General features: G+C 43.8%; 1 protein-coding gene across 1 annotated transcript in view; it reads right to left on the minus strand.

Annotated features, from left to right (window-relative positions):
• LOC126095180 (protein mesh) overlaps positions 1-27,129 on the minus strand; it is a 267,125-nt gene that overhangs the window by 198,469 nt on the left and 41,527 nt on the right. Inside the window, exon 2 of the mRNA XM_049909911.1 lies at positions 8,366-8,607. Within this exon, the coding sequence (XP_049765868.1) occupies positions 8,366-8,607 (242 nt within the window). The remainder of the gene's footprint in view (positions 1-8,365; positions 8,608-27,129) is intronic.

Below are 27,129 nucleotides of genomic sequence, written 5' to 3' on the forward strand. Positions count from 1 at the left end.
AAATTTCATGCTGTTCTGTAGTAAAGTCGAAGAACACAATATTACATAGAGAAAGAGGGAGGAAAATCAACAGTAGTGTGACATAGTTTCCATAGCGTGTCTACCCTGAATAGTTAACATAGTTTCTTTAGCCCCTCATTACTCCACATATCGCATTTTATCTTTGTTTTTCATAACACAAGCAAAAAGGTAGCCAAAGCCAGCGCATCGTCGTCTGAGCTCAACGTTTTCTGATAAACAAACTAATGCTTGTACAAGCATGCTTGAACCGTGTGTAGGTGCCAGGAATTTGTGCATGTTTGATCAAGCGCGCTTGTGCAAGAGTATTTGTCAAGTATGCAGTTACGTATGCGGTCGCCTTAAAAGACAATAAAAATTAGCTTTGGTGTACTTCATATTTTTAACTTCGAATCTGTCTTTGGTATTATTCTGAGCCGATCGATGGGCGTTATCTAAAAAGGTCTGTAAAGGGATTAATTTAAAATGTATGCATTAGATGTTTCTTTTGTTATTATTTCAGAATTATTGTAGAAACTTTCCATGTCAAATAAATAAGTCCGTTCGAACGGAAAAGGTTAATTTTGGCCATTTTGTTATTAACATCGCTGATAGTATTTCTTGGAAGTCCAACAATACGACGTCATTACGTGCAAGATCCTGTTTCCGATGAATAACGGGCTAAACCCTTACTCCCTGTTAATAGTAATAAATAATTTTTATTTCGACTGATAGTTTTCAGATCCGTAATAGAAGATAACTTGAGATTTCACTGCCGGGTACAACTATGATCTAATAATGACTTTGGCATGGACTGCTCCATAAGTACCTACTGTCCTCGCAAACTAAGTTGACACTCGGCGCGGTGGCTGGTGATAGCGACCGTAAAGGCATTTCCCATTTACAGTCACTACCATCAGCCACCGTGTTGAGTGTCAACTTGTATTGTGTGGAACTGGGGACCTAGAAACGACGGAAAGGCTCCGTCCCCGCCGTAGCTCGCAGTGGTACATAACTCCACAACAGGTTACAGCAGTACACCACACACCCCACCGCCGCCCCACACCGAACACAGGGTTATTGTGTGGCTCGGTCCCCAATGGACCCCCCCCCCCCCCCAGAAACGTCTCACCCCACGCAATTGTAACCCCAATGTTTGCGTGGTAGAGTAATTATAGTGTACGCGTATGTGGAGAAAGTCTTTGCGCAGCAATCGCCGACATAGTGTAACTGAGACGGAATAAGGGGAACCAGCCCGCATTCGCCGAAGCAGATGGAAAACAGCCTTAAAAACCATCCACAGGCTGGCCCGGGACTCGTGCCGGGGACCAGCAAGCCTTCCCGGCCGGAAAGTTTAGCCGGCACGGTAGCTTAGCGTGTTCGGTCAGAGAGCTGTTTGGCCTCTGTAGTAAAAAAACTGAGTGGAAGGATCAACAAACTAACTTGAATGGATCTCATGGGACGTCCGCAGCGACCGAATACATCGATCAACAACGAACAAAATGAGTGGGGCGGGGGAAGGGGGGGGGGGAAGAAGAAAAAAAGAAGGCAGTGCGTTAGACCGCACGGCTAACCGGGCGGGCGAGTGTCAATTTTGTTTGCAGTAAAAAGCAACGTGTTAGGGATTATTTACCAGAATAAGATTTTTAGCAGGCGTATAACTCACTTTCTTAGTATTGAGGTCATATGAAATACATAATTTTTCAGACTATGTAACGAGGAACGCTATAAGCTGTACGTTGTAAGCAGCCTCAATATATGTGACGAAGAGTATTATTTTATTTTATCTTCACTGCACCATATATTAAGATACTATTTCCAGGTTTGGGATATACTTGGAAACCCCCTGATTCTGTGAAATATGTGTTTTTCTGTATACATATAAATCACCTACAATTGTCCGAGTACTTTACAAAGGAATTAACATGTTAGGTATTTGATGTTAAGCATATAAGGAACAAAAAGTTAGGAAAGGTTTGAAATTATGCTTAAAGTTTGCTGGAAGTTACTAAATGCTCTCATTATGAAACACTGGAGGAATGTAGACTCGGTAATTTGCGCTCCATTTTAAACAAAAGCAAGTTTTTCACGCCTCAAACATTTAAGACGTCATTCCGCCTGAACTACGTGACATACAATGATATAATTTTGCAGAAATATTCAGTGGTATATCTAGATACTGTCTGCAAATTGTATTGCGAATAGAGGTTGCAGTGAAGAAGTAATAAATTAGAACCTCTTGCCTGATGCTGAAGTTTGACTGCATGAAAAGCCAAAATGTAAGCGATAAACGTTTTTCCCGATCATCACTTTTTTGGGGGGAGGGCGGGGGGGTTGTGTGAAAGAGAGAAATAATTTCTCACAGGTCCGAAATTATGTATAAAGTTTGCTGAAATTCGCAAAGTGCTCTCATTGTCAAATACGGAATGAACTCCGGGTATTTCCGCGCTATCAGTTATGCTGCCTCAAGGCAAATACACAGTTTCTAACTGTAATACTTGTGTTTTTGTGTTTAACTTATAACATAAAATTAAATTTCTTAATGAGTACACTACAACAGCATTTTATATTTTTAAATTCGCTCAACAATTACGCCAAATAATAAAAATCAAATTTTATGTTGTCCCTGGAAGCCGTTGGATAGGCAACCTGCAACTGGCATTGGATTCTGGGTTATGCACTGGTCGCTTAATAATACATCAGTTCGCTTGGTAAATACCCGTAAAGAACTGTGACTATATAAAGGGTCAGATCTTGGTGTAGAGAGTCGAAAACAGAAAATAAATCTCAACTTTATCTTCAGAGTCCCAACGGTGGCGACAAGTAGGGAGCTTAGGGATGTTCGCAGAATTAACCATAAGACAGGATTTAGGGGTTTTTGTGGGTTCCCACGAGATTTTAAACATCTTTCTTTGTAATTTTTTATGCAATAGTTAACTCTTGTCCTTGGCGAGTTATTACAAGAACTAGATACAGACTTTCTGAAATTGTGTGAAGTGGTTCACGAAGGCGCTTCCACCATGATTCGTCGTGCACGTATAAATGCTCTAAAATCAAGCACCAAGAAAGCAAAAGATACGAAACTCTAAAATCGAACGAAGATGCTGTTAAAGAGAGGATGAGAGTATCCAACGACAATACGCAAACGATAGAATATATTGAAGTAATCAAAAATATTAGTAAATGTCTTCTTGCATATGATAAGTTTTTGACAGGAACAATAGAAAACAATAAAGGCAAGAATAAACTGAAACTTATATGGACATCATACACTCCTGGAAATGGAAAAAAGAACACATTGACACCGGTGTGTCAGACCCACCATACTTGCTCCGGACACTGCGAGAGGGCTGTACAAGCAATGATCACACGCACGGCACAGCGGACACACCAGGAACCGCGGTGTTGGCCGTCGAATGGCGCTAGCTGCGCAGCATTTGTGCACCGCCGCCGTCAGTGTCAGCCAGTTTGCCGTGGCATACGGAGCTCCATCGCAGTCTTTAACACTGGTAGCATGCCGCGACAGCGTGGACGTGAACCGTATGTGCAGTTGACGGACTTTGAGCGAGGGCGTATAGTGGGCATGCGGGAGGCCGGGTGGACGTACCGCCGAATTGCTCAACACGTGGGGCGTGAGGTCTCCACAGTACATCGATGTTGTCGCTAGTGGTCGGCGGAAGGTGCACGTGCCCGTCGACCTGGGACCGGACCGCAGCGACGCACGGATGCACGCCAAGACCGTAGGATCCTATGCAGTGCCGTAGGGGACCGCACCGCCACTTCCCAGCAAATTAGGGACACTGTTGCTCCTGGGGTATCGGCGAGGACCATTCGCAACCGTCTCCATGAAGCTGGGCTACGGTCCCGCACACCGTTAGACCGTCTTCCGCTCACGCCCCAACATCGTACAGCCCGCCTCCAGTGGTGTCGTGACAGGCGTGAATGGAGGGACGAATGGAGACGTGTCGTCTTCAGCGATGAGAGTCGCTTCTGCCTTGGTGCCAATGATGGTCGTATGCGTGTTTGGAGCCGTGCAGGTGAGCGCCACAATCAGGACTGCATACGACCAAAGCACACAGGGCCAACACCCGGCATCATGGTGTGGGGAGCGATCTCCTACACTGGCCGTACACCACTGGTGATCGTCGAGGGGACACTGAATAGTGCACGGTACATCCAAACCGTCATCGAACCCATCGTTCTACCATTCCTAGACCGGCAAGGGAACTTGCTGTTCCAACAGTACAATGCACGTCCGCATGTATCCCGTGCCACCCAACGTGCTCTAGAAGGTGTAAGTCAACTACCCTGGCCAGTAAGATCTCCGGATCTGTCCCCCATTGAGCATGTTTGGGACTGGATGAAGCGTCGCCTCACGCGGTCTGCACGTCCAGCACGAACGCTGGTCCAACTGAGGCGCCAGGTGGAAATGGCATGGCAAGCCGTTCCACAGGACTACATCCAGTATCTCTACGATCGTCTCCATGGGCGAATAGCAGCCTGCATTGCTGCGAAAGGTGGATATACACTGTACTAGTGCCGACATTGTGCATGCTCTGTTGCCTGTGTCTATGTGCCTGTGGTTCTGTCAGTGTGATCATGTGATGTATCTGACTCCAGGAATGTGTCAATAAAGTTTCCCCTTCCTGGGACAATGAATTCACGGTGTTCTTATTTCAATTTCCAGGAGTGTATTATTTTAACTAAGATGTGGCTGATTGCACAGTAACTAACAACAGAGAAAAAATTGTGAAAGTATTCCGTGATTTCTTTATATACTTGTACAGTTCAAGACATGAATTAGAAACACAGGAAGTTGTAACGAAAGCGTTGACATTCTGGAAGGAATGTTTGATGACATGTTCGAAGCCATTCGTGGTGTGAACAAAGGGTAGTGCTGGGACATTATGGTGTTTCAGTAGAAATGATTGAAAGCAAGATGAAAAGTTACTGAAAAGAAATATGCATTTTTTTGAGAAGAAAACAACTTCCAAAAGCTGAAATACAGCTGTAACTACTCACTTTCACAAGAAAATTGCCAGACAAGGCAGACAAGCGATAAAAAACTGTTCTGGCCGATGGTGTTTGAAGTGGTCACTGTACCAAGTAGATATCTACTAATACCAATATTACTGGCCCCTGCTTCGATCACAAACGAGATAGATTATTCCTACACGTCGGTCAGGGGCCTGAAGATGGCGTCATAAAGAGCCGAAACTGGTTGCCTAATAAAATAAGGTTGGAAATTGACGGCTGAAAGGTGTTTAATTTAACATCCACATGTCAGAATGTTTTCAACAATAGCATGTAGTGGTACTTTATTTGTTCATCTGTATACGTGCCCACTCCAAAAGATGGCATTCGATGATCGAATAGCTACCCTTGCTTAACTTATCTGTGGGATGGAGTAATAAAGCGCCGAAACTGGTTGCCTAATAAAATAAGGTTGGAAATTGACGGCTGAAAGGTGTTTAATTTAACACTTAAATTGATCTGTAAGAGGAATGTTCTCCTACGGTGTTTTTTAAGACGAATATATTTCTTTCTATGGTACATAACCAACGATAACCATGATGGAGCTGAAAACCAAAATCTTTCGCTGAAATTAATAACACTTGTGGCCTTAAACAGCGTTGTAACAATTCTCGTAACAGAAAACCGATCAGCTGTAGCCATTATGTCACGGTCATTAAAATCAGAGGGTAGACTGCTAGATTATTTAGTCAAAACAATGAAAATTTAAACGGGGGTGTTACAAGCTCTAGCAGGTGTACCAATAGCCGTAACCTGTGAAACTTAACTATTTCATAATTCATCGCAAAATGGACATGGTAGGGAACAGAGTGATAAAAAAGACTGAGCAACAACTTAATGGAAGGTGGGTAGATAATGCGAGCGGCGTTCAGCAGGTAATGCTATATATATTTTTTTCCTCGTCCATTTCAGGTTGAAAAAATGCAGAATTTGTTGTGGGACATCGTAGTATATTCCCAATTCAGGCCCTATAGTTTCATGAAGCACAGGTAGTTGCCAGCGCTATATGTAGCCTTCAAAATGGCATCTGTAACGGAGGGGAGTCCCGTGGAGAGAGTTTATTATGGAGGAAAATCAGAGCTCACAGATATTTATAGGCGCTTGCAGAATGCCTACAGAGACCTGATCGAGAACAGAAGCGCGGTGACTCGTTGGGCAAGTCACCTTTGATCTGCCACTTGCCGGCTGGCCAAACACAGCAGTAACTTCTGCTGTGTTGGAACGTGCGGACACTCTCTTTCGAGGTGGTCAACGCATCGCAGTGAAAACTTTGCTCTTCAGCTGGACGACTCTTTTGGTAATTCTGACACACTCATCCACCAGTTGGGTACTCAAAACTGTGTCCCCACTGGGTTCCTCAGATTGCGACATCCATCTGTTGGGCCCAACGAATGATGCGCTCTGTGAGAAGCGGTACGTTGATGGCGGGGGCGTTATGGATGCAGCAAGACGTAGGCTCCGACGTCGTCCAGATGAGCTGTACCATGCAGACTTGCAGGCCCTCCCAGTATAGTGGTGTAAGCCCGTCACATTTGAGCCGTGGCGGACTGGCGCCAGCACCGGCTATGCTCGTTATATCGTTGGGATCGATTTTGGAGGGTATATGAGATCTTTGCATATCGTGTGGCTTTCTTCCGGGTTGGCGGGCTTCAACAGTTGGCCGTTAGCTTTCAAAAGGAAAACATAGAGAGACGTGGGACGTCTCCGGAGAAAGGAGTGTCGACTGCGACCAGGTGTGCCCTAACAGCGTGATATACCGCGCAATTGTATTGGTCAGCAAGTCTGTGTTTTGGGGCAGCTCGGAGATCCAAGTTTCGTGATTTCTATCAAGGGAAAGGTCCCTGAAGGAATGTGGTTAAGCTGTTTGAGCCGCTGAGCTGTGCTGTGTGCAAACATCAAGTAAGTTGGCCGTTTGTGTATGCGGCTGAGCGACGCGTTGAGAGGCGTTTCACTCGCTAGATGATTGTGGATCTTACACAGCCGTTAATTGAAAAGTATGTGGATGAGCTCCGTGTGAGCTGGTTAAATGTTGGCTTCGCATTGAAGTCTTAGTTATATCTGTGTTAAGTGATTGAAAACTGCACCTAAGTGATATTATTATTATTGGTGAACCGTCCTTAAATGGTTTCAATCTAAAGAGCAGTGATTGCTGTGGACGAACATTTTGTAGGCTAGTGCGCGTATGTCTGATGCAAGGATTCTGCCCTGTATTTTGTGTGTTTATGAGAGCTGCAATTGTCCTGTGTTTGTCAAAAGCTGCTGTAAGCGGCAACGCATTGTAGGGGAGTGAGGTGTAACCCGCAGCCTAGGTCCTGCTGCCTTTACGTAACCCTGCCACGGCTGGATTGCTTTGGGCCAAGACCCCATACAAAAAAGTTTAGCATATCTTTCCTTTCGCCAAGGTGGGTAAAACGCCTTTTGTAATTTGTGATTTGCATATCGTGTTTTTTGGGTTACATAAAGATAGACCTGCAACTAAGTGTGATCTGGGTTTGTTTCATGGCAATCTTTCTTGCTTCTGTTACATATCTATGTTCCAGTGAATTGTGGTTAACCACGTGAGGCTTAAGCGTTGTTTGGGCCGTGTAGTATTTAAATGCAAGTAAGTGGCTGGCCCACTTTGATAGGAACTGTACAGTTAGTTGTAAGCTTTTGTTAAGTGTGGCGAAGCCACGGCAATACTGTGTTTGCTAGGTGTTTCTGAACGGTTTTACATGCATTTTATGGTTATACTTGTTTTGTTTCAATAAGAACTTATACTAAGTAACTGCTGCTTGTAGTGAAGATTGTGGGGACTGATCTGCAGGAACCTTATGTTAATAAATTAAGTATGTGTAAATCACAGTACGATTACCAACCATGATTCGCCATCCCGTTTCCCGTTCTGATAACAGTTGTGGTTTGGATAGTGCAAGGTAGTATTAAAGGGGCCACGTACCAACATTGAACGGATATTATGTTCAAAAACAGGGCTTGTAGCCAAAATAGTGGGGAATAATGAGGTTTATTGGAATTCTGAATAAAAGCGCACTGCTTTCAGAAAAAAAGTGTACATTTACTTAATTGAAGGCCCACTGTATTAGAAAACACATAGGAGCAGCATGGATATGTATAGCTGAAGAGTTTCATGTATTTGGTAGTCTACAGGATACAGTTAGCCAGTAGTGGATGTCAAATGATGATGTAGTTGTTTTCCTCTTGACCTATTTAAACGGTTGTCGTATTGTTAATCCATCCTGTAGTAGTGCAATCAGCCCCAAAACTAGTTGCAAGAAGAGTGTCGGATTGGTATTTGGGTCGTCGATTTCTGTTGCAGCGTGTCCCGCTCACTTACCCTGGTGTAATTGTAACGGAAGCCATAGAATGGCAGCTGGAAGTTGAGGTTCTTGTGGATCTGCGGCATGGAGGAGTGCAGGTCCGTCTGGTAGTCGCCCTTGTCGTCCGAGTTGCCGCCCTGGTCGAAGTAGCAGTACATGAACTCCGAGCGAATCTGGCGCAGCCGGTTCTCTGTCAGCAGGTACGGGGTGCCCGACGTGGTCGCCTGGTTGGGCGGCGCCACGCGGTTCTTGTCGCACACTGCAACACGCCAGAGAAGGCCACCCGGTTACTACGCCACTGCTCAAGAGCACCGAGACCAGAGAGTTCGGCGGGGCTGTCGGAAAACACTGTCGTCATCCATACATCCATATTCAACGCTACAATGCATATACAGGATCTCACTCTAAAAAGGCATTACTTTTTAAATTTTCCTGTAATTATTAATCTAATTTCAAACTCCTTTCATCTGCTTACCTTTGGCATCCCTATTATCAAGTATGAGCTAAATTATTTTTTAGATTTTTTGCATAATTCAAAATATTTTCCGAAATATCCTTAATGCATATGCAACACTTCAGAATCCCCACTAACAGTTATCTCGTTCTCTGTTCCACATTGATTTCTACATTTATTTAGGAGCAGTTACTAATTCAACAATAACTGTAGTAGAGGCAGTGGTGGTACTAGCAGCAGCTGCAACAATAGTTGTAGAAGTGCAGTAAATATACACTACTGGCCATTAAAATTGCTACGCCAAGAAGAAATGCAAATGATAAACGGATACTCATTGGAGAAATATATTATACTAGAACTGACATGTGATTACATATTCACGCAATTTGGGTGCATAAATCCTGAGAAATCAGTACCCAGAACAACCACCTCTGGCCGTAATAACGGCCTTGATACGCCTGGGCATTGAGTCAAACAGAGCTTGGATGGATTGCACAGGTACAGCTGCCCATACAGCTTCAACACGATACCACAGTTCATCAAAAGTAGTGACTGGCGTATTGTGACGAGCCAGTTGCTCGGCCACCATTGACCATACATTTTCCATTGGTGAGAGATCTGGAGAATGTGCTGACCAGGGCAACGGTCGAACATTTTCTGTATCCAGAAAGGCCCGTACAGGACTTGCAACATGCGGTCGTGCATTATCCTACTGAAATGTAGGGTTTCGCAGGGATCGAATGAAGGGTAGGGCCACGGGTCGTAACACATCTGAAATGTACCGCGCACTGTTCAAAGTGCCGTCAATGTGAACGAGAGGTGACCGAGACGTGTAACCAATGGCACCCTTTACCGTCACGCCGGGTGATACGCCAGTATGGCGATGACAAATACAGGCATCCAATGAGCGTTCACCGCGATGTCGCCAAACACGGAGGAGACCATCATGATGCTGTAAACAGAACCTGGATTCATCCGAAAAAATAACGTTTTGCCATTCGTGCACCCAGGTTCGTCGTTGAGTACACCATCACAGGTCTTCCGGTCTGTGATGCAGCGTCAAGGGTAACCGCAGCCATGGTCTCCGAGCTGATAGTCCATGCTGCTGCAAACGTCGTCGAACTGTTCGTGCAGATGGTTGTTGTCTTGCAAACGTCCCCATCTGTTGATTCAAGAATCGAGACGTGGCTGCACGATCCGTTACAGCGATGTGGATAAGATGCCTGACATCACGACTGCTAGTGATACGAGGCTGTTGGGATCCAGCACGGCGTTCCGTATTACCCTCCTGCACCCACCGATTCCATATTCTGCTAACAGTCATTGTATCTCGACCAACGCGAGCAGCAATGTCGCGATACGACAAACCGCAATCGCGATAGGCTACAATCCGACCTTTATCAAACTCGGAAACGTGATGGTACGCATTTCTCCTCCTTACACGAGGCATCACAACAACGTTTCACCAGGCAACGCCGGTCAACTGCTGTTTGTGTATGCGAAATCGGTTGTAAGCTCTCCTTATGTCAGCACGTTGTAGGTGTCGCCACCGGCGCCAACCTTGTGTGAATGCTCTGAAAAGCTAATGATTTGCATATCACAGCGTCTTCTTCCTGGCGGTTAAATTTCGCGTCTGTAGCACTTCATCTTCGTGGTGTAGCAATTTTAATGGCCATTAGTGTAGTAGCAATAAGAGTACAAATAGTGGAAATTACCTTTATTTGTTAGAGTTGTCGGTATACTACAAGTTATATCATCGCTCAGTATTGTTGTTCTGTGCTGTTATTGTCACCGACTTGGTTAGTCTGGTTTGTTTTTGTCCCAATGGCAGTATTGTTACCATCGTGACCTGTCTAGCTTTGCATGAGTTGTTGTTCAAGTCACACGTATTTGTTATAGTTTCACCAAGAAAGGCAAGAGAGTCAGTACGTGCTATTGCAGCTAATTTTGAAAGTGCTTTCACTCAGTGAGACATGCGAAGAAGGAAGTATTCTTGAAGATAAAAGTAGCGAATAATCAAACTTTGAACCTGCTGATACGAATTTTCTGGTAGATTACAGTACTTCAGATAGTATTACTTCATCAGAGTCGGACAATGAAGTTCCACACCTACAACTCAGAGATGCCAGCACATATATTAGTCGTAATGATATTGTAATTTAGATCCTCCTACAACTTCTCGTACACCTGTTCACAATATCGTAAAGAAGGCATCTGGTCCAGCTCGTGCATTGAAAACCTGTAAACCTAAGGATGCCTGGGACGATTTCATCTCCAAGGAAATATTAGATGAATCATCAGCTGCACAAATATAGAAGACATATGTTGTATATTAAGTGACTCTAACTGATAAAAATAAACTATTAGAATTCTTTTAAAAAATTAATAAAATATCACTCAGGCTCACCACATTCCTTTAGTATAACTTACGAACATTTCAGTATGTCAATAAATCTGAAACAAATAAATTCATCTACAAAAAGTAAGGGTATGAAAACGCAACAATTTAAAATAAGGAGCGGGTCTTGAAAGCCTTGCACATAAATTGATGTGTATTTTCTGTGCTATCCATCCGACGGTTAATTACGAGAAGCCCATGGATCCAAGAAATCTTGAACCCTTACTAAACGTGCAACTTTTCGTACCAGAGGTAGTAATAAAATTTTAATTATCATCTCGAAAAATTGGAAGTTACCTACTGTAATTTCCGATAAGTATAGTCCAATTTGCGCATTTTTCTTTTCATTTTGTCTCAGTACTATATATGTGAAATCATTTCTTCTTTTTTATCTGTTCAGTGAAGTGAAAGGGACGTTATTGTACTTCCAGTTTTTAATTTTAACTGTTATCAAAGCAGACAATGTTATTAAAACCTGGCCCATAGTTACATGTTAACGTTCCTAGTTTTGGTCCGCTTAACATATATTACGGTTGCTTATGTTTGTAGTTCTTATGTCCAATTATTTGAGTAGGAAATAAGAGAAAAGTATTAGTCAACATGTGACTCCTCAAGCTTTCCCGGCGAATGTGTTGTAAATAGTCTACACGGGTTTGCTCCGGATCACGTTGTGCAAATTCCACAATACTTCTTCGGAGCCGGCCGCGGTGGTCTCGCGGTTCTAGGCGCGCAGTCCGGAACCGTGCGACTGCTACGGTCCCAGGTTCGAATCCTGCCTCGGGCATGGATGTTTGTGATGTCCTTAGGTTAGTTAGGTTTAAGTAGTTCTAAGTTCTAGGGGACTGATGACCACAGCTGTTAAGTCCCATAGTGCTCAGAGCCATTAGAACCATTTGAACTTCCTCGGAGCAACTGTCAGACATCTTCAGGTAGTTCAACCTTGCTCGTGGCTAGGTACGACTGACGGGATCCGGACGCCGACACCCCATTTTTAGAACACGCGCGCGAAGAATGCTCAGCTGCGGAAATCGCGCATGCGCAATGAGTTGCCATATTGAAACTCCCTCTGCCGAAAATCGCAGAGCGGTCTAACGCGTGTACGCTGTACGCTGCGTTTGTCAACAGTGTGGCTAGACGTTACTCACCGACGGCTGTACTAGGCCAGTGTTATGACGAGCCTGTTATCGAAGAATCTTGGTTTTCGCGTCGTGATTAAATAGCATCCAATGCAGGGTTCCAGGCTGTACTCAGTTGAAATCCCGTATCCTTGTTGATGAGAATATCGGCTGTACGGATATATATTGCTTCTTTAATGACACAGTCCCAGAAAGATGATGCTGGGGATAAAACTTCCGAATTGTCATAAATCATACTGTGTCCTGTATTCAGGCAGCGTTTCGCAATTGCCGACTTTTCCGGTTGATGAAGGCGTGTTTGACGCTGATGTTCATCGCAGCGTTCTTGTACTGTGCGGCATGTCTGGCCTATATGCGCTGCCCCACACTGACAAGGAATCTTGTACACATCACATTTCCTCAGTCCAAGGTCATCCTTAACCGAACCCAAGAGATTTCTTAGTTTTGCAGATGGTTTAAAAACACACTTAATTCCATATCTTCCGAGGAGTCTTCCGATTCTTGACGACATGGTACCAAAATACGCCAAAAAGGCCAAAGTGGTGGGTGTCTTCGTATCTTCATTCTGATCCATAGAGTGAACTCGCCGGGGCCTGAATGCATTTCGTATCTGTCTCTCAGAATAACCGTTTTGTCCGAACACTGTCTTCAAATGTTGTATTTCACGCGACAGGCTCTTAGGATCAGATACCACATGTGCTCTACGAACTGACGTACGTAATGCACTACCGCATTGTGCAAGATGATGGCAGCTTGTGGCCTGCAGATATAGATCTGTATGCGTCGGCTTGCGGTGGACGCTGTGTCCCAAGGTTCCATCTGCTTTCCTTCGTCCCAAGACATCAAGAAAAGGTAAAGTACCATCTTTTTCCACTTCCATTGTGATGTTTGTATCTGGATGGAGCGAATTCAGATGCTGAAGAAACGTAGGTAGAGTATCAAGTCCATGTGGCCACACCGCAAATGTATCATCCACATACCGCAGAAAACAAGAGTGTTTGAGAGTGGCTGACTGTAGTGATTTTTCTTCAAAGTCTTCCATAAAATAATTGGCCACCACAGGAGACAGAGGGCTTCCCATGTCAACACCGTCCACTTGTTCAAAATATTGGTCTTGAAATAAGAAGTATGTTGAAGTAAGCACGTGTTAGAATAATCGTACTATGTCTTCCTCAAATTTGTTGCTAATGAGCTCCAAAGAGTCCCGCAAGGGCACTTTGTAAATAAAGACACAACTTACTAGCAGATCCGATGATTGCAGTCTAAAGGTTTTCAGTTGCCCTATGAAATCTTCAGAGTTTCGAACGTGATGGTCGCACTTGCCTACGAGATGTCCCTATAGTGATGTCAGGTATTGGCAACAAAATAAGATATACAAACTGCTCGAGGATCGTGCATATAATAAATTAAAAAGTGGTCCGACGGTTAGGATCCAGAGGCATACGTAAGCAACTAGGATTATTTCGAAAGAAGGTGGATAGCTTAATGATAGAATACTTCTTTAATAAGAAAACGTTATTTAGATAAAAATGAGTTTTTAATACATCACATTTTCAAATCAGACTAAAAAGTACAAAATAATTTCTTCTAGCGCCAAACGGATTCGTAACCCAATATAGAGGGTCCTAAAATCTGTGGTTGTGAACTGTTAATGGGTGTGAAAATACTTGTACGAATTAAAACGAAAAATGTAGGGCACAAGTAATACATAATACTAAGGAGGTGAACTATTTACGCATCAACAGTGTATTGCATACCTCCCCCCTCCCCCCCCCCATTGTTGTTCGTTTGAAATCTTACAAGTATTTTCGTATCTATTAAAAATTCACAATCACAAATTTTTAGGACTATCTGCGTGGGATTAGAAATCTGTATGGGGCTAGGAGAAATTATTTTATACTTTTTAGCTCAATTTAAAAACGTGGTATAATAAAAATTCATTTTTATTTAAATAATTATTTCCTTCTTTTTGGTCACGCGTGTGAATCGACCGATTCCAAGCATTTCGATGAGATTGCAACAGAGACATGTGCTAAATATCAGGAGCATTTCAGTTTCTCTACACCTGAGTCAAGCGATATATTTCTATCTCCTACAAATTTCTTGCGAAAAGACCATGAAAGTAAAAATTAGAGAGATTTGAGCTCACATTGGGACTTACCAGCAACTGTTCTTCCTGTGAATCATTTGCGTTTGGAACAAGAATAGGGGAAATGGCAGCTACATGCCAGAGAAGAAAGCGAGTTAATATTGCGTTGTCACTCAGTTCTGACTTTTGGTGAAAGTTTCAAGTCCCCAGCTGATCGAGAAATGACAGTGGTAAACAAAGTACACCCTCCTCCCCCCCTTCCTCCCGCCATACACTAGACAAGAAAGAGAATTATTACGGAATTGCCATCCACTAGTGAGCTATGTTTAAAATTTCAGGCCTCTAACTCATTGGGAAGTTTAAAATCAAATGCAAAATTCGTGCCTAACAGACAAACAGATGGACGAGAAAGCGATATCCATCTACACCCCCCTCCTCTCTCTTCCCAAGCTTGCCCATCCACTCACATACCACTTGGAACACATTCCAATGCTACCAGCACGACATGCTGGTCGTGCAGAGCAGCCTATATGCTAGGTATAACAGAGTCTTTCCATCCCCACCACCATCCCTATCTAAGAGATCGACAAGAAGACGAGTTAATATTTTAGAGTCATCCATTTCTACGCTTTGTTTGAAATTTCAGGTCTCTAACTCATCATGAATTTAGTTTAAAATCAGTCGCAAATTTCAAGTCTCTAGCTTATCAGGAAGTTAGCTTAAAAGCAATTTCAAACTTGTACCGAACAGACAAACACACAACGAAGAAAGGGACCTAATAAAAACCTGGTAAAAGCCGATTAAAAGGTCATTAGATTATCAGATATTGTAACACTTACTACATTAGTTTAATGTAGTTTATTTGGCTTCCTCTAACAGACCAAGAGACAAATATTCGTCTTTCTGAGTCACCAGTGTACTAACGTCGTTACAGGCAATATTAGTGCTTTGTTATCTTTCTTGCTTGAGGAGTGGTTATGAAGAAAAATTAATTTCTCTTTGTGAGGCTACAATCTTTCATTCCTGAGAAGTGCCATTAGAAAGGTTTTTTTGGTTATTTAGTAGAGCAATTCGTAGAAACTTAAAACGTCATTTCCGTCCATGCGTTGCAAGATCCTAGTCATTGCTGAGTCCTTGTATGGTTAGCTTTGAAAACTACTGTAGTGTCAACCTGTTGCTAGTTTACTACAGATTCTGTCTCTGCCAGGTCTTCTCGTGGTGAGAAGTCACCCACATGTCTGTCCAAGTTGTGTGTTACGTCATCCTGCAGTTAAATCGCCTTTCTTTACTTCCAACGATATACTGAACTTTAATTTGGATTAAATAATGAATAGTTCAGCGAGCGTGATGATTGTGCTTCAGCGCAGACGTCATCAACCGAAACATTAATTACTTCCGCGTTTCACCATCGAGAGGACATTCTCAGTGAATTACTTCTCCTCTACAGCTAAACTACGTTTTAGTGGTTAATTGGCAACTGGATGCTACTTACGCTAATCTATCAAGTGGCCAAGTAAGTTGGCAGTAAGTATCGAAACACTTATCCTCCTCCTACCTCTAGTTTCGGAATTATTTCGTGCGTGTTCTTTTGTCCACATTACCGCCATTTCTTCTCTTCCAACTCCACTACTAGACTCTGTGGGGAAGAAGCTCCGGCGGAATCTTTTTCTTTCAGTTTTGTCGTTTCCAGCCTAGCCGCTGCTATCCTGTTCGCATCAACTAAGTAAACATACCGAGCGATTACATATTCCTGCCTTACACCGCGCTGTTTTAATTGTGATTTTTTCTTATTTCTAGCGGTTTTTACGTCGCCATTAAGTATCTGTTGTTGTTACTTTTTGTCGTATAGTCATCGTGTACGGGCGGCTTTCTTACTGAGTTCGCGTGCCGTTCATTTTCAATGATTTTGCACAGATCTGTCAGAGGTGTGAAGATGTTTTCTCGTATGTTGTGAAACAAGTTGCCGAGCTAGATCGCCCATGGCTGAGAACGGCAGGGTATCGGCGCTCCCTGATACTGCTTGTGGTGCTAAACTTGCGAAATTTTAATAAGGTATCATTTTCAACATAATCGTAAAATATGACACTGTAAGATAGATGCCAAAGACTTTGAAAACACGGAGGGATAAGGGACGTTTGACCGAGAATACAACGCTTTTAAATTTATAGAAGAAAGAAATTCAATAAATTCTGCTAGTAGACTGTCCAAATTTCCATACAAAACACTAATTAGAACATATGCTTCTTTGACTTGTGAGAAAGAGGTGATCCCTGGATATGAAAAGAAATTTTTTTGTCACGTCTGTTTTAGGCTGTCTGCACACGAATTATGGAAAGTAGCCTTGGAATTAGCAGAAAGAAACATGATTACTCTTAAGCATTTTTTTTAAAAAACGTGCGCTTCGTGGAGAAATCTGGGTTAGTGTATTTCTGAAACTATACCCAACAATCGGCATTAGGATACCAGAATGCACGACCATTAGGAGGACAGGTGGATTTAATTGACAAGATGTTAAGAAATATGTTGTGAACTTGGAGAAAGTAGTTTCTGAATTTGACTTCGTACCAAATCACAGGTGCAATGTGGATGAAATGGGAATCACGAATATACAAGAGCCATATACAATACTTGCCACAAAATGAAAGGATAGGTTCTGTCACGAACTGGAAAAAAGTAAATCTATTAAAAGTATTGTTGCTAACTGTAATTCTATTTTCGGTGTAAATTATGCTGAATTCTGTATAAATTACTGGATTTTTGCATTTTACATAAATATGAGTATGATACAGGAGTACATCAAGAACAAATTTCTACAGCCACAGGTAACAGAATTTATTCAATAGTTAGAAAAAACATTTTAACACATACTGACACTGGATGAAGCAAAACATACCTTTGTTTTGTTTGAATTACTATACAGTTTCGATTGTGAAGTTTTCGACCGTGAAACGATTATAAAACGTGTGCGTGAGTACAACTTATCAGAAAGAAAACCTATAAAATTAGATATAGAACACTGTAATCGTAAGTGACTGGCCGCGTTAAAAGACTTCACAATCAAAGGCAAGACTGTAGATATATCGAGTGCTATAGTAATACAGCGGATCAATTATGGACTGGTATAAACCTACCAAATCAACAACGGTGTAGCATATCTACTTGAAGAACGAAAGGAGTAAATTAACAGGACACGTATTACGTCGTCAATCGTTGACAAAGGTATATCATTTTGGGCGGGAAGTCTAAAAGCGCTTTGAACACAGCTGTTGAAATGAAATGGAGTGCGCAGTCTGTGAATAGTGTTATTAGCAGCATCTGTACTTCGTAAGGCGTGACTTTCGACGGCAAAAACAAGTCAGGTGAAAGTGATAAGCGAGATTATGGATATCAGTTCGCGAGATAACTTATCTGGAGCAGTCGATAAAAGTGTAGTTCACGTGACAAATACTGTTGGATGTGCTGCATTGACAAAGACGTTTTAGGGAACGTTATCAGACAGTGAGAAGCAACTAATTTTCTCCAACAAACGAAAAATTTCGAACAGGACTTTTACTTTACTGATACGTTTTCTCTGCTTCGACAAAAAAGTAACTTCTTTATCTGTCGAACTTATTTCAGGACGATAGGCAGAAGTTTTTGATGTACATAATTTATCACCCTTAGCTTGTAGTGGCGTTGTTGTGGCCTTCAGTTTAAGGTCTGTTTTGATGCAGCTCTTCACGCTGGTCCATTCTACACAACACACTTATTTTCTGCATAAATGGGCTGTTGAAATTTATATCCATTTGCACCTGCTTACTGTAGTCGAGTCTTGGTCTCCCTCTACAATTTTTAAGCTCCTTCGTCCCCCTCCTTCGAAGAATTTTTCTCCATTTGCTAACAGACTATTTTTGACGCCTCGGGATGTGTCACATCAACCTTGTGACTGATTTTTCCTTAGCGTACGTAGCACGTATCTTTGTTTCTCTTGTAAAGAGAAATCTGTCTAACAGAACGAAACAACTGAGACTGGTCACCAAAAATGTATCCAGAAGGATGAAGGGCGTCCGCAGAGGCAAGATTATAAAAACTGTCGTTTTTTATATAACGAATTTGCTGAGTGTAATGGTGCTCCATGGCGCAAGAATTATATCTGACAGGACGTACACAAAACTTATTGTTATCTCAACAAAATTACAGTGATCTACGATTCAATATATTTCTCAAGGTAGCTGTTTAATTTGACACCAAAAAGGTAAACGTATTTCATTGGTATAAGTGATGTGTATCTTTTATATTATTAATGTGCTTATAAAAATCTACTTTTGCGTGACAAGGATCTTACATTACATCCTCTTTGCGTGCTTTACTTTTATTTTCCCGTGATCAGATCCAACGGACCGCGCATTGCTTCAAGTTTCCTTCTCGGTTGTCTTCTATCCATCGCTGCTACCCGTCACCCGTCTACATCTATCGCAGACTGTTGCAGGTCTTCATGGAGGCCATGCCTCCATCTCTTCCTTGATCTTCCCGAGGGTCTCCTACCTGTGGGGATAAAATACAGGAACTTGCGTGGCCACCTGTCGTCTTCCATGTCCAGCCCACTGTAGTCGCTCGTATCTTGCAATTATGCTATGTTGGCATTTCGGTACAATCCGTCCACCTCACGGTTGTGTCTTATTTTCCTTTCACCGGTGTTTGCGTCCAACTGGAGCTCAAATGTTCCGCAGCACTTTTCTTCTCAAATAAGAGAAGTTTATGAAAATCCTACATTCGGATATTCTACATCTCATGACCATAAACACTCCTGGAAATTGAGATAAGAACACCGTGAATTCATTGTCCCAGGAAGGGGAAACTTTATTGACACATTCCTGGGGTCAGATACATCACATGATCACACTGACAGAACCACAGGCACATAGATACAGGCAACAGAGCATGCACAATGTCGGCACTAGTACAGTGTATATCCACCTTTCGCAGCAATGCAGGCTGCTATTCTCCCATGGAGACGATTGTAGAGATGCTGGATGTAGTCCTGTGGAACGGCTTGCCATGCCATTTCCACCTGGCGCCTCAGTTGGACCAGCGTTCGTGCTGGACGTGCAGACCGCGTGAGACGACGCTTCATCCAGTCCCAAACATGCTCAATGGGGGACAGATCCGGAGATCTTGCTGGCCAGGGTAGTTGACTTACACCTTCTAGAGAACGTTGGGTGGCACGGGATACATGCGGACGTGCATTGTCCTGTTGGAACAGCAAGTTCCCTTGCCGGTCTAGCAATGGTAGAACGATGGGTTCGATGACGGTTTGGATGTACCGTACACTATTCAGTGTCCCCTCGACGATCACCAGTGGTGTACGGCCAGTGTAGGAGATCGCTCCCCACACCATGATGCCGGGTGTTGGCCCTGTGTGCCTCGGTCGTATGCAGTCCTGATTGTGGCGCTCACCTGCACGGCGCCAAACACGCATACGACTATCATTGGCACCAAGGCAGAAGCGACTCTCATCGCTGAAGACGACACGTCTCCATTCGTCCCTCCATTGACGCCTGTCGCGACACCACTGGAGGCGGGCTGCACGATGTTGGGGCGTGAGTGGAAGACGGCCTAACGGTGTGCGGGACCGTAGCCCAGCTTCATGGAGACGGTTGCGAATGGTCCTCGCCGATACCCCAGGAGCAACAGTGTCCCTAATTTGCTGGGAAGTGGCGGTGCGGTCCCCTACGGCACTGCGTAGGATCCTACGGTCTTGGCGTGCATCCGTGCGTCGCTTAGGTCCGGTCCCAGGTCGACGGGCACGTGCACCTTCCGCCGACCACTGGCGACAACATCGATGTACTGTGGAGACCTCACGCCCCACGTGTTGAGCAATTCGGCGGTACGTCCACCCGGCCTCCCGCATGCCCACTATACGCCCTCGCTCAAAGTCCGTCAACTGCACATACGGTTCACGTCCACGCTGTCGCGGCATGCTACCAGTGTTAAAAACTGCGATGGAGCTCCGTATGCCACGGCAAACTGGCTGACACTGACGGCGGCGGTGCACAAATGCTGCGCAGCTAGCGCCATTCGACTGCCAACACCGCGGTTCCTGGTGTGTCCGCTGTGCCGTGCGTGTGATCATTGCCTGTACAGCCCCCTCGCAGTGTCCGGAGCAAGTATGGTGGGTCTGACACACCAGTGTCAATGTGTTCTTTTTTCCATTTCCAGGAGTGTAGTACCATGGGTTGGATCAGCGTTTTATGTAGTCGACCCTTGAACTATCTCCAGAGATCAAAGCATTTGTGTTAGGCTGTAGAAGGATCGGTTTACTCCTTGTATCTTGGCGTTGATCTCCAATTCGTGTGACGAATTCTCCGTGAAAAGAATTTCCAGATATATAAATTCGCTCTTAGGACCGGCCTCCCTCCCACAGTGACTGTAGTTGTTCAGTATTCTGACCTCGAGTGACCGGTTGTAACGACGTAACCCGTCTTGGCTTATTTTATTACTAACCCAAATTTGCTGGCAGCCATCTCCAGCGCCGTGATCATTTGTTTAAATTCCTTTTCAGAGCTGCTGATTAAGCAGGTACCGCCTGCGTGGGCTAGATATGCCAGGTTCTTCCCTTCGACTTGATCTCTTCACAGTTCTGTTTAAAAGTCTCACGTATGATCTTCTCAAGGGAAAAACTGAACAGCGTAGAAGCTATCTCTTGCCGTTGACCCGTCACAGTTTCAAAGTCGCCTGTCATTCGGTTTTCCATCTTCACCTCACCGCGTGTTTCACTCAGGCAGATCTCTACCAGGCTGATGAACCTCAATGGTATCTTGAGCTCTTTTAGACAACTAACAGGGTCCTCCAGAACATGCACTCGTAGACCTAATTTAAATCTACAAAGGAAATGTGTAGTTCTTTACTGTGTTCTCTCAGTTTTTCAATAAGCTGTCGGAGAACGAAGATGCAAATCTACTGTTCACCGTCATTGCCGAAAACGTCCCTGACTATCTGCCAAGGGTTGAGGTTTATGTAAGAGGCAGCTGCACAGGATCTTGCAGCACACATTAAGCACGGTGATTACTCGATAGTTGTCACAGTTCAATTTGCCATCCTTCCTATAGACTAGACAGATCAGAGCCGTTTTGCGTTCTGTCGGAAGTTGAAGTCCAGATTACTTGTGTCATTCGGTGTAGTCTTTCTGCAAGTTTCTCGCCTCCCGCCTGTATCATCTCGACCTGTTTTCCAACTTTTAGAACGAGTTTAGGAAATAAAGTTGAAAATACTCACTATGCTATTAATGTTCATAAACGGTACCAATAAAATTATCAGAAGTAGGAAGAATATGGAAGACTGAAAAAATCCTGCTACGTATCAACAGAGATATGTGTGTGAAATCTTATGGGACTTAACTGCTAAGGTCATCAGTCCCTAAGCTTACATTCTACTTAACCTAAATTATCCTAAGGACAAACACACACACACACACACACACACACACACACACAAGGACTCGAATCTCCGCCGGGACCAGCCGCACAGTCCATGACTGCAGCGGCCTAGACCGCTAGGCTAATCCCGCGTGGTAACAGAGATAACTAACAAAAAATTCCATTGATTAATACTCTTGAAAGTAAATGAAACACAAAATAAACTTAAAAAAACGGTTTCTTAACTTTGATGCCAATCTTAGTTTGCTTCGAAAATTTCAAGTCTGATCATGTTAACGACGTGACAAAAAAATCCTAGGAAGTTTCGCTCATACGTTAAATCCGTAAACGGATCGAAGCCATCTTTCCTGCACTCTGTGACCATAATGACATCGAAACGAAGGATGACAGAGAGAAGGCCGCAATACACTCCTGGAAATGGAAAAAAGAACACATTGACACCGGTGTGTCAGACCCACCATACTTGCTCCGGACACTGCCAGAGGGCTGTACAAGCAATGATCACACGCACGGCACAGCGGACACACCAGGAACCGCGGTATTGGCCGTCGAATGGCGTTAGCTGCGCAGCATTTGTGCACCGCCGCCGTCAGTGTCAGCCAGTTTGCCGTGGCATACGGAGCTCCATCGCAGTCTTTAACACTGGTAGCATGCCGCGACAGCGTGGACGTGAACCGTATATGCAGTTGACGGACTTTGAGCGAGGGCGTATAGTGGGCATGCGGGAGGCCGGGTGGACGTACCGCCGAATTGCTCAACACGTGGGGCGTGAGGTCTCCACAGTACATCGATGTTGTCGCCAGTGGTCGGCGGAAGGTGCACGTGCCCGTCGACCTGGGACCGGACCGCAGCGACGCACGGATGCACGCCAAGACCGTAGGATCCTACGCAGTGCCGTAGGGGACCGCACCGCCACTTCCCAGCAAATTAGGGACACTGTTGCTCCTGGGGTATCGGCGAGGACCATTCGCAACCGTCTCCATGAAGCTGGGCTACGGTCCCGCACACCGTTAGGCCGTCTTCCGCTCACGCCCCAACATCGTGCAGCCCGCCTCCAGTGGTGTCGTGACAGGCGTGAATGGAGGGACGAATGGAGACGTGTCGTCTTCAGCGATGAGAGTCGCTTCTGCCTTGGTGCCAATGATGGTCGTATGCGTGTTTGGCGCCGTGCAGGTGAGCGCCACAATCAGGACTGCATACGACCGAGGCACACAGGGCTATCACCCGGCATCATGGTGTGGGTAGCGATCTCCTACACTGGCCGTACACCACTGGTGATCGTCGAGGGGACACTGAATAGTGCACGGTACATCCAAACCGTCATCGAACCCATCGTTCTACCATTCCTGGACCGGCAAGGGAACTTGCTGTTCCAACAGGACAATGCACGTCCGCATGTATCCCGTGCCACCCAACGTGCTCTGGAAGGTGTAAGTCAACTACCCTGGCCAGCAAGATCTCCGGATCTGTCCCCCATTGAGCATGTTTGGGACTGGATGAAGCGTCGTCTCACGCGGTCTGCACGTCCAGCACGAACGCTGGTCCAACTGAGGCGCCAGGTGGAAATGGCATGGCAAGCCGTTCCACAGGACTACATCCAGCATCTCTACGATCATCTCCATGGGAGAATAGCAGCCTGCATTGCTGCGAAAGGTGGATATACACTGTACTAGTGCCGACATTGTGCGTGCTCTGTTGCCTCTGTCTATGTGCCTGTGGTTCTGTCAGTGTGATCATGTGATGTATCTGACCCCAGAAATGTGTCTATAAAGTTTCCCCTTCGTGGGACAATGAATTCACGGTGTTCTTATTTCAATTTCCAGGAGTGTGTGTACGCCTCTCTACAAAACTGTTACATTAGGAAAAATCTACTCCTTTAAACCGTCGCACGAACGCAAAATGACAAATATCGATGTAAATGACCACATGACAGAAATACAAGTGAAATCGCTCAACAAAGGCCGCTGGACCTGAGGGGATACGAATGTGTGTGTGTGTGTGTGTGTGTGTGTGTGTGAATTCCTAAGGGACCAAACTGCTGAGGTCATCGGTCCCTAAACTTACACACTATTTAAACAAGCTTAAAATGACTTATGCTAAGAACAACACATACACCCACGCCCGAGGGAGGACTCGAACCTCCGGTGGGAGGGGCCGCGCAATCGGTGACGTGGCACCTAAGACCGCGCGGCTGACGAGATACCAATACGATTTTACGTAGAGTATGCGAAAGAAGTTTCTCCTCTTCTAGCAGTAGTATACCGTAAGTGTTTGTTTTTCCCGCGCGTTATTCAAGAGTGGAATAACGGAGGATTATTGTGAAAGTGGTTCGATGAACCCTCTGTCAGGCACGTAGGTGTGATTTTCGGAGTAGCCATGTAGTCCTGGTCGTGCTAGATCCTTATTGCTACTTGTTGTCTTCTGGTGGTGAAGGGTGTATTGCACTCTTCCTATTGATTCGCCACACTTTTTCGTAATTTGGGGCATAGATAAACCTCCTTCTCTGAGTGCTACAATAGCAGAACATTTGTCTACGTATGTCTCTGCTCTTGGAACAATAATAGCGATGCGCACACTTTCTACTGTCATTAAGGAACTGAAGTGCCGTAACGATCTAGTACGCATCATACCATTGCTTGAAGTACACTGTGGACATCACAAAACTACAGGTAACAAAAGGGCTTTATAGGATGGGTATTCAGTCGTTACACAGGTAAGCAGATACACCAAATCACGTAACTAGTTTGTATGTACATAACATTCTCATGGAAATACTGCATCTAGGAGGACGTGCTGAAAAGTAAATGCTTCCGTTTTCTTTCGTGAAAACTCTTAAAGATTTTTACATAAAGCAAACGTTCTTAACATTCTACATCTTTACTCTCCACGCATACTTATTTACAGCCCTCTGCTGCAAGAAGGCTCCGAAAAGTAGCGTGTAACGTGGCGACGTGTAACGTAACTATGTTGCTGTGTGAGAAACAGCGTGCTGTAATCTAGTTTCGAATTCGAAGAGTTCGTGACACATGGAGCACCCATTATCCTTTTTTTTACCCACAGGATATATTTTAAATTTCACTTGAAAAAAGAATAAACGCTACAGTGTGCAGTGTGGCACTCATTGGCTTGATACAGCCCCACATTAAATTATATTGATGATGGCCAGCGTAATGTGCCGAAATTTCTAAACTTTAGGTTGATCGACTGGTTTGTACCTATCGGTGCCTCTAAAAAGAGAAATTTGCGCCATCGTCATTGGGAAATGCATTCTCGTCGCGATTATTGAATTATGCTTAAGTTATATACTTTTTGCAATGTTTGTAATGTCGCTAATTGAGAAACTTTTCTTGAAATATGACAATACACGAGAAAAGCCCGTTTCGAGCTCTGTGACATCTGCAACAATTCGACGCCTGGGATTCATTGTCGGTGATGAAGCGATACGAGCAGAGTTGAGGTTGTGGCTCCGTCAAGAAAGTCAAAACATTCTAAAGTGGCGCATCAACAAAGTGGTCCCTCGTTGGCAGAAATTGTTCGTTTCCAGGGTGACTACGATAAGAAATAAATATTTAGACAATAATAATAAAGGTCTCGAATCTTAACAAAGTTGTTTTATTTAAAAATCTTCAACAGTTGTCACACAATAAATTCGGAGGCATTTCAGCACGTCTTAGTAGATGAAAACGAACACATAAACCTGATACGTTTACCAATGTTGTATTATTCATTTGCCTGACCACCCGTAACCAGTGTATTATATAGTATTTACAGGGAATTGGATGTCAATTACTACGCTTACTGAATTTAATGAGAGGTAGGAAACACCGACGAGACTCCACAGGACATGAAATGTCATATGCCGTAACACGAACCTCTGCTGCGGTAAATTAAGATGAAAGCCAAGGTACAAAATTACCTGTTCGGAATTGCTTTAAAGTTTTAAAGAAGATCAAAATTTTGAGCAACTGATTTGAAAGTCTTAATAAAAACTTACAAATCGTAAGTATTACACACGAGTTTTCTCACATTTGGTACTGGACGGTAGACGTTTGCGGAACCTCTTCTTCTTATGTCGGGAATATGGTTGGCGACCCTGTTGTCTTGTTAGTATATGAACTAGTTCCATACACGACATGTTGTTGAAGTTGTCTTCGAAGAAAAGAGTGTATAGTTCCGTTTTAAATATAAAATATGGTCTAATATCTCGTCAGCTGAAACTGTTACAAATTACTTATGGTACTCAGTGAATTCGCCACCTTCTCCGCAATAACTTAGTGAAAGCAGTACCGCGATATATTAATCCTCTTTGGATTTTTCTTAGGAGCTGTACCATATGTGATGTAAATGCACCATTTGAAGAATTACGATTAAATTGTGCTCTGTGTAGAGTTCCATCGGACGCTTTCGGTGCATTCTCCCAGTGCACGTTCTTCTATTGTTTTTCCTTTTTTTCCTTTTTGCATTATCAAATATCAGTCCCCCATCCCAATTACATTTTCGTCACAACAAAATTTTTGAGCAAGTAAGAGAATTTAAATATCTAGATGAAATTTTAAAATGTTCACGTTAACTGAGCAAATTCAGTCCTTTCTGTTGAATCGTACAACGTATATTAAAACATAACGTACCGAAAGAAAAATTAATTGAGCTTTACAGAGTAATAGCCGTGCCGTTGCTGCTGTCTGGCAGCGAATGTTGGAGCCAATCATCCAATCAATTACCACAAACTGATTTATCACTGATGAAGTTCCTCCTCTTTGTAGCGAGATATTCATTACTGGATCACAAAAGAAATACTGACATTAGACAGGAACTAGATGTAGACCACATAACAACTATAACTGAGAAATACAGAACTGGAAGGACCATGTCCTACGTATGTCTGAAAATAGGATAACTAAAGCCGCAATACTACACAATCAAACAGCGAAGCGAAACGTTGGAAGTTTGTGTAAACAGGTGGCGTGAACAACTGTGAGGCGGAACAGGCCAGTAAGCCTAATCCTTGAAGAAGATGACGACGATAGCTAAATTTTTGACGAAGCCTAATCCTTGAAGAAGATGACGATGATAGCTAAATTTTTGACGGTAGTGTCATCAGCGAATGACTTTTATATCTTCTGTGAAAGCGAGGAAGAGCTGCAGAACGTCTTGAACGGAATGAACCGTCTACCAAGCACAATATGTGGATTGAGAGCAAACCAAATAGATGAGGAGCTACATAAAAGAAAACTTAACATCAAACTTGGGATTCACACATTAGTCAAAAGAAGTCTGCTAGTGTCAAAC

Source organism: Schistocerca cancellata, chromosome 8, assembly GCF_023864275.1.
Source record: "Schistocerca cancellata isolate TAMUIC-IGC-003103 chromosome 8, iqSchCanc2.1, whole genome shotgun sequence".
Lineage (NCBI taxonomy): Eukaryota > Metazoa > Arthropoda > Insecta > Orthoptera > Acrididae > Schistocerca > Schistocerca cancellata.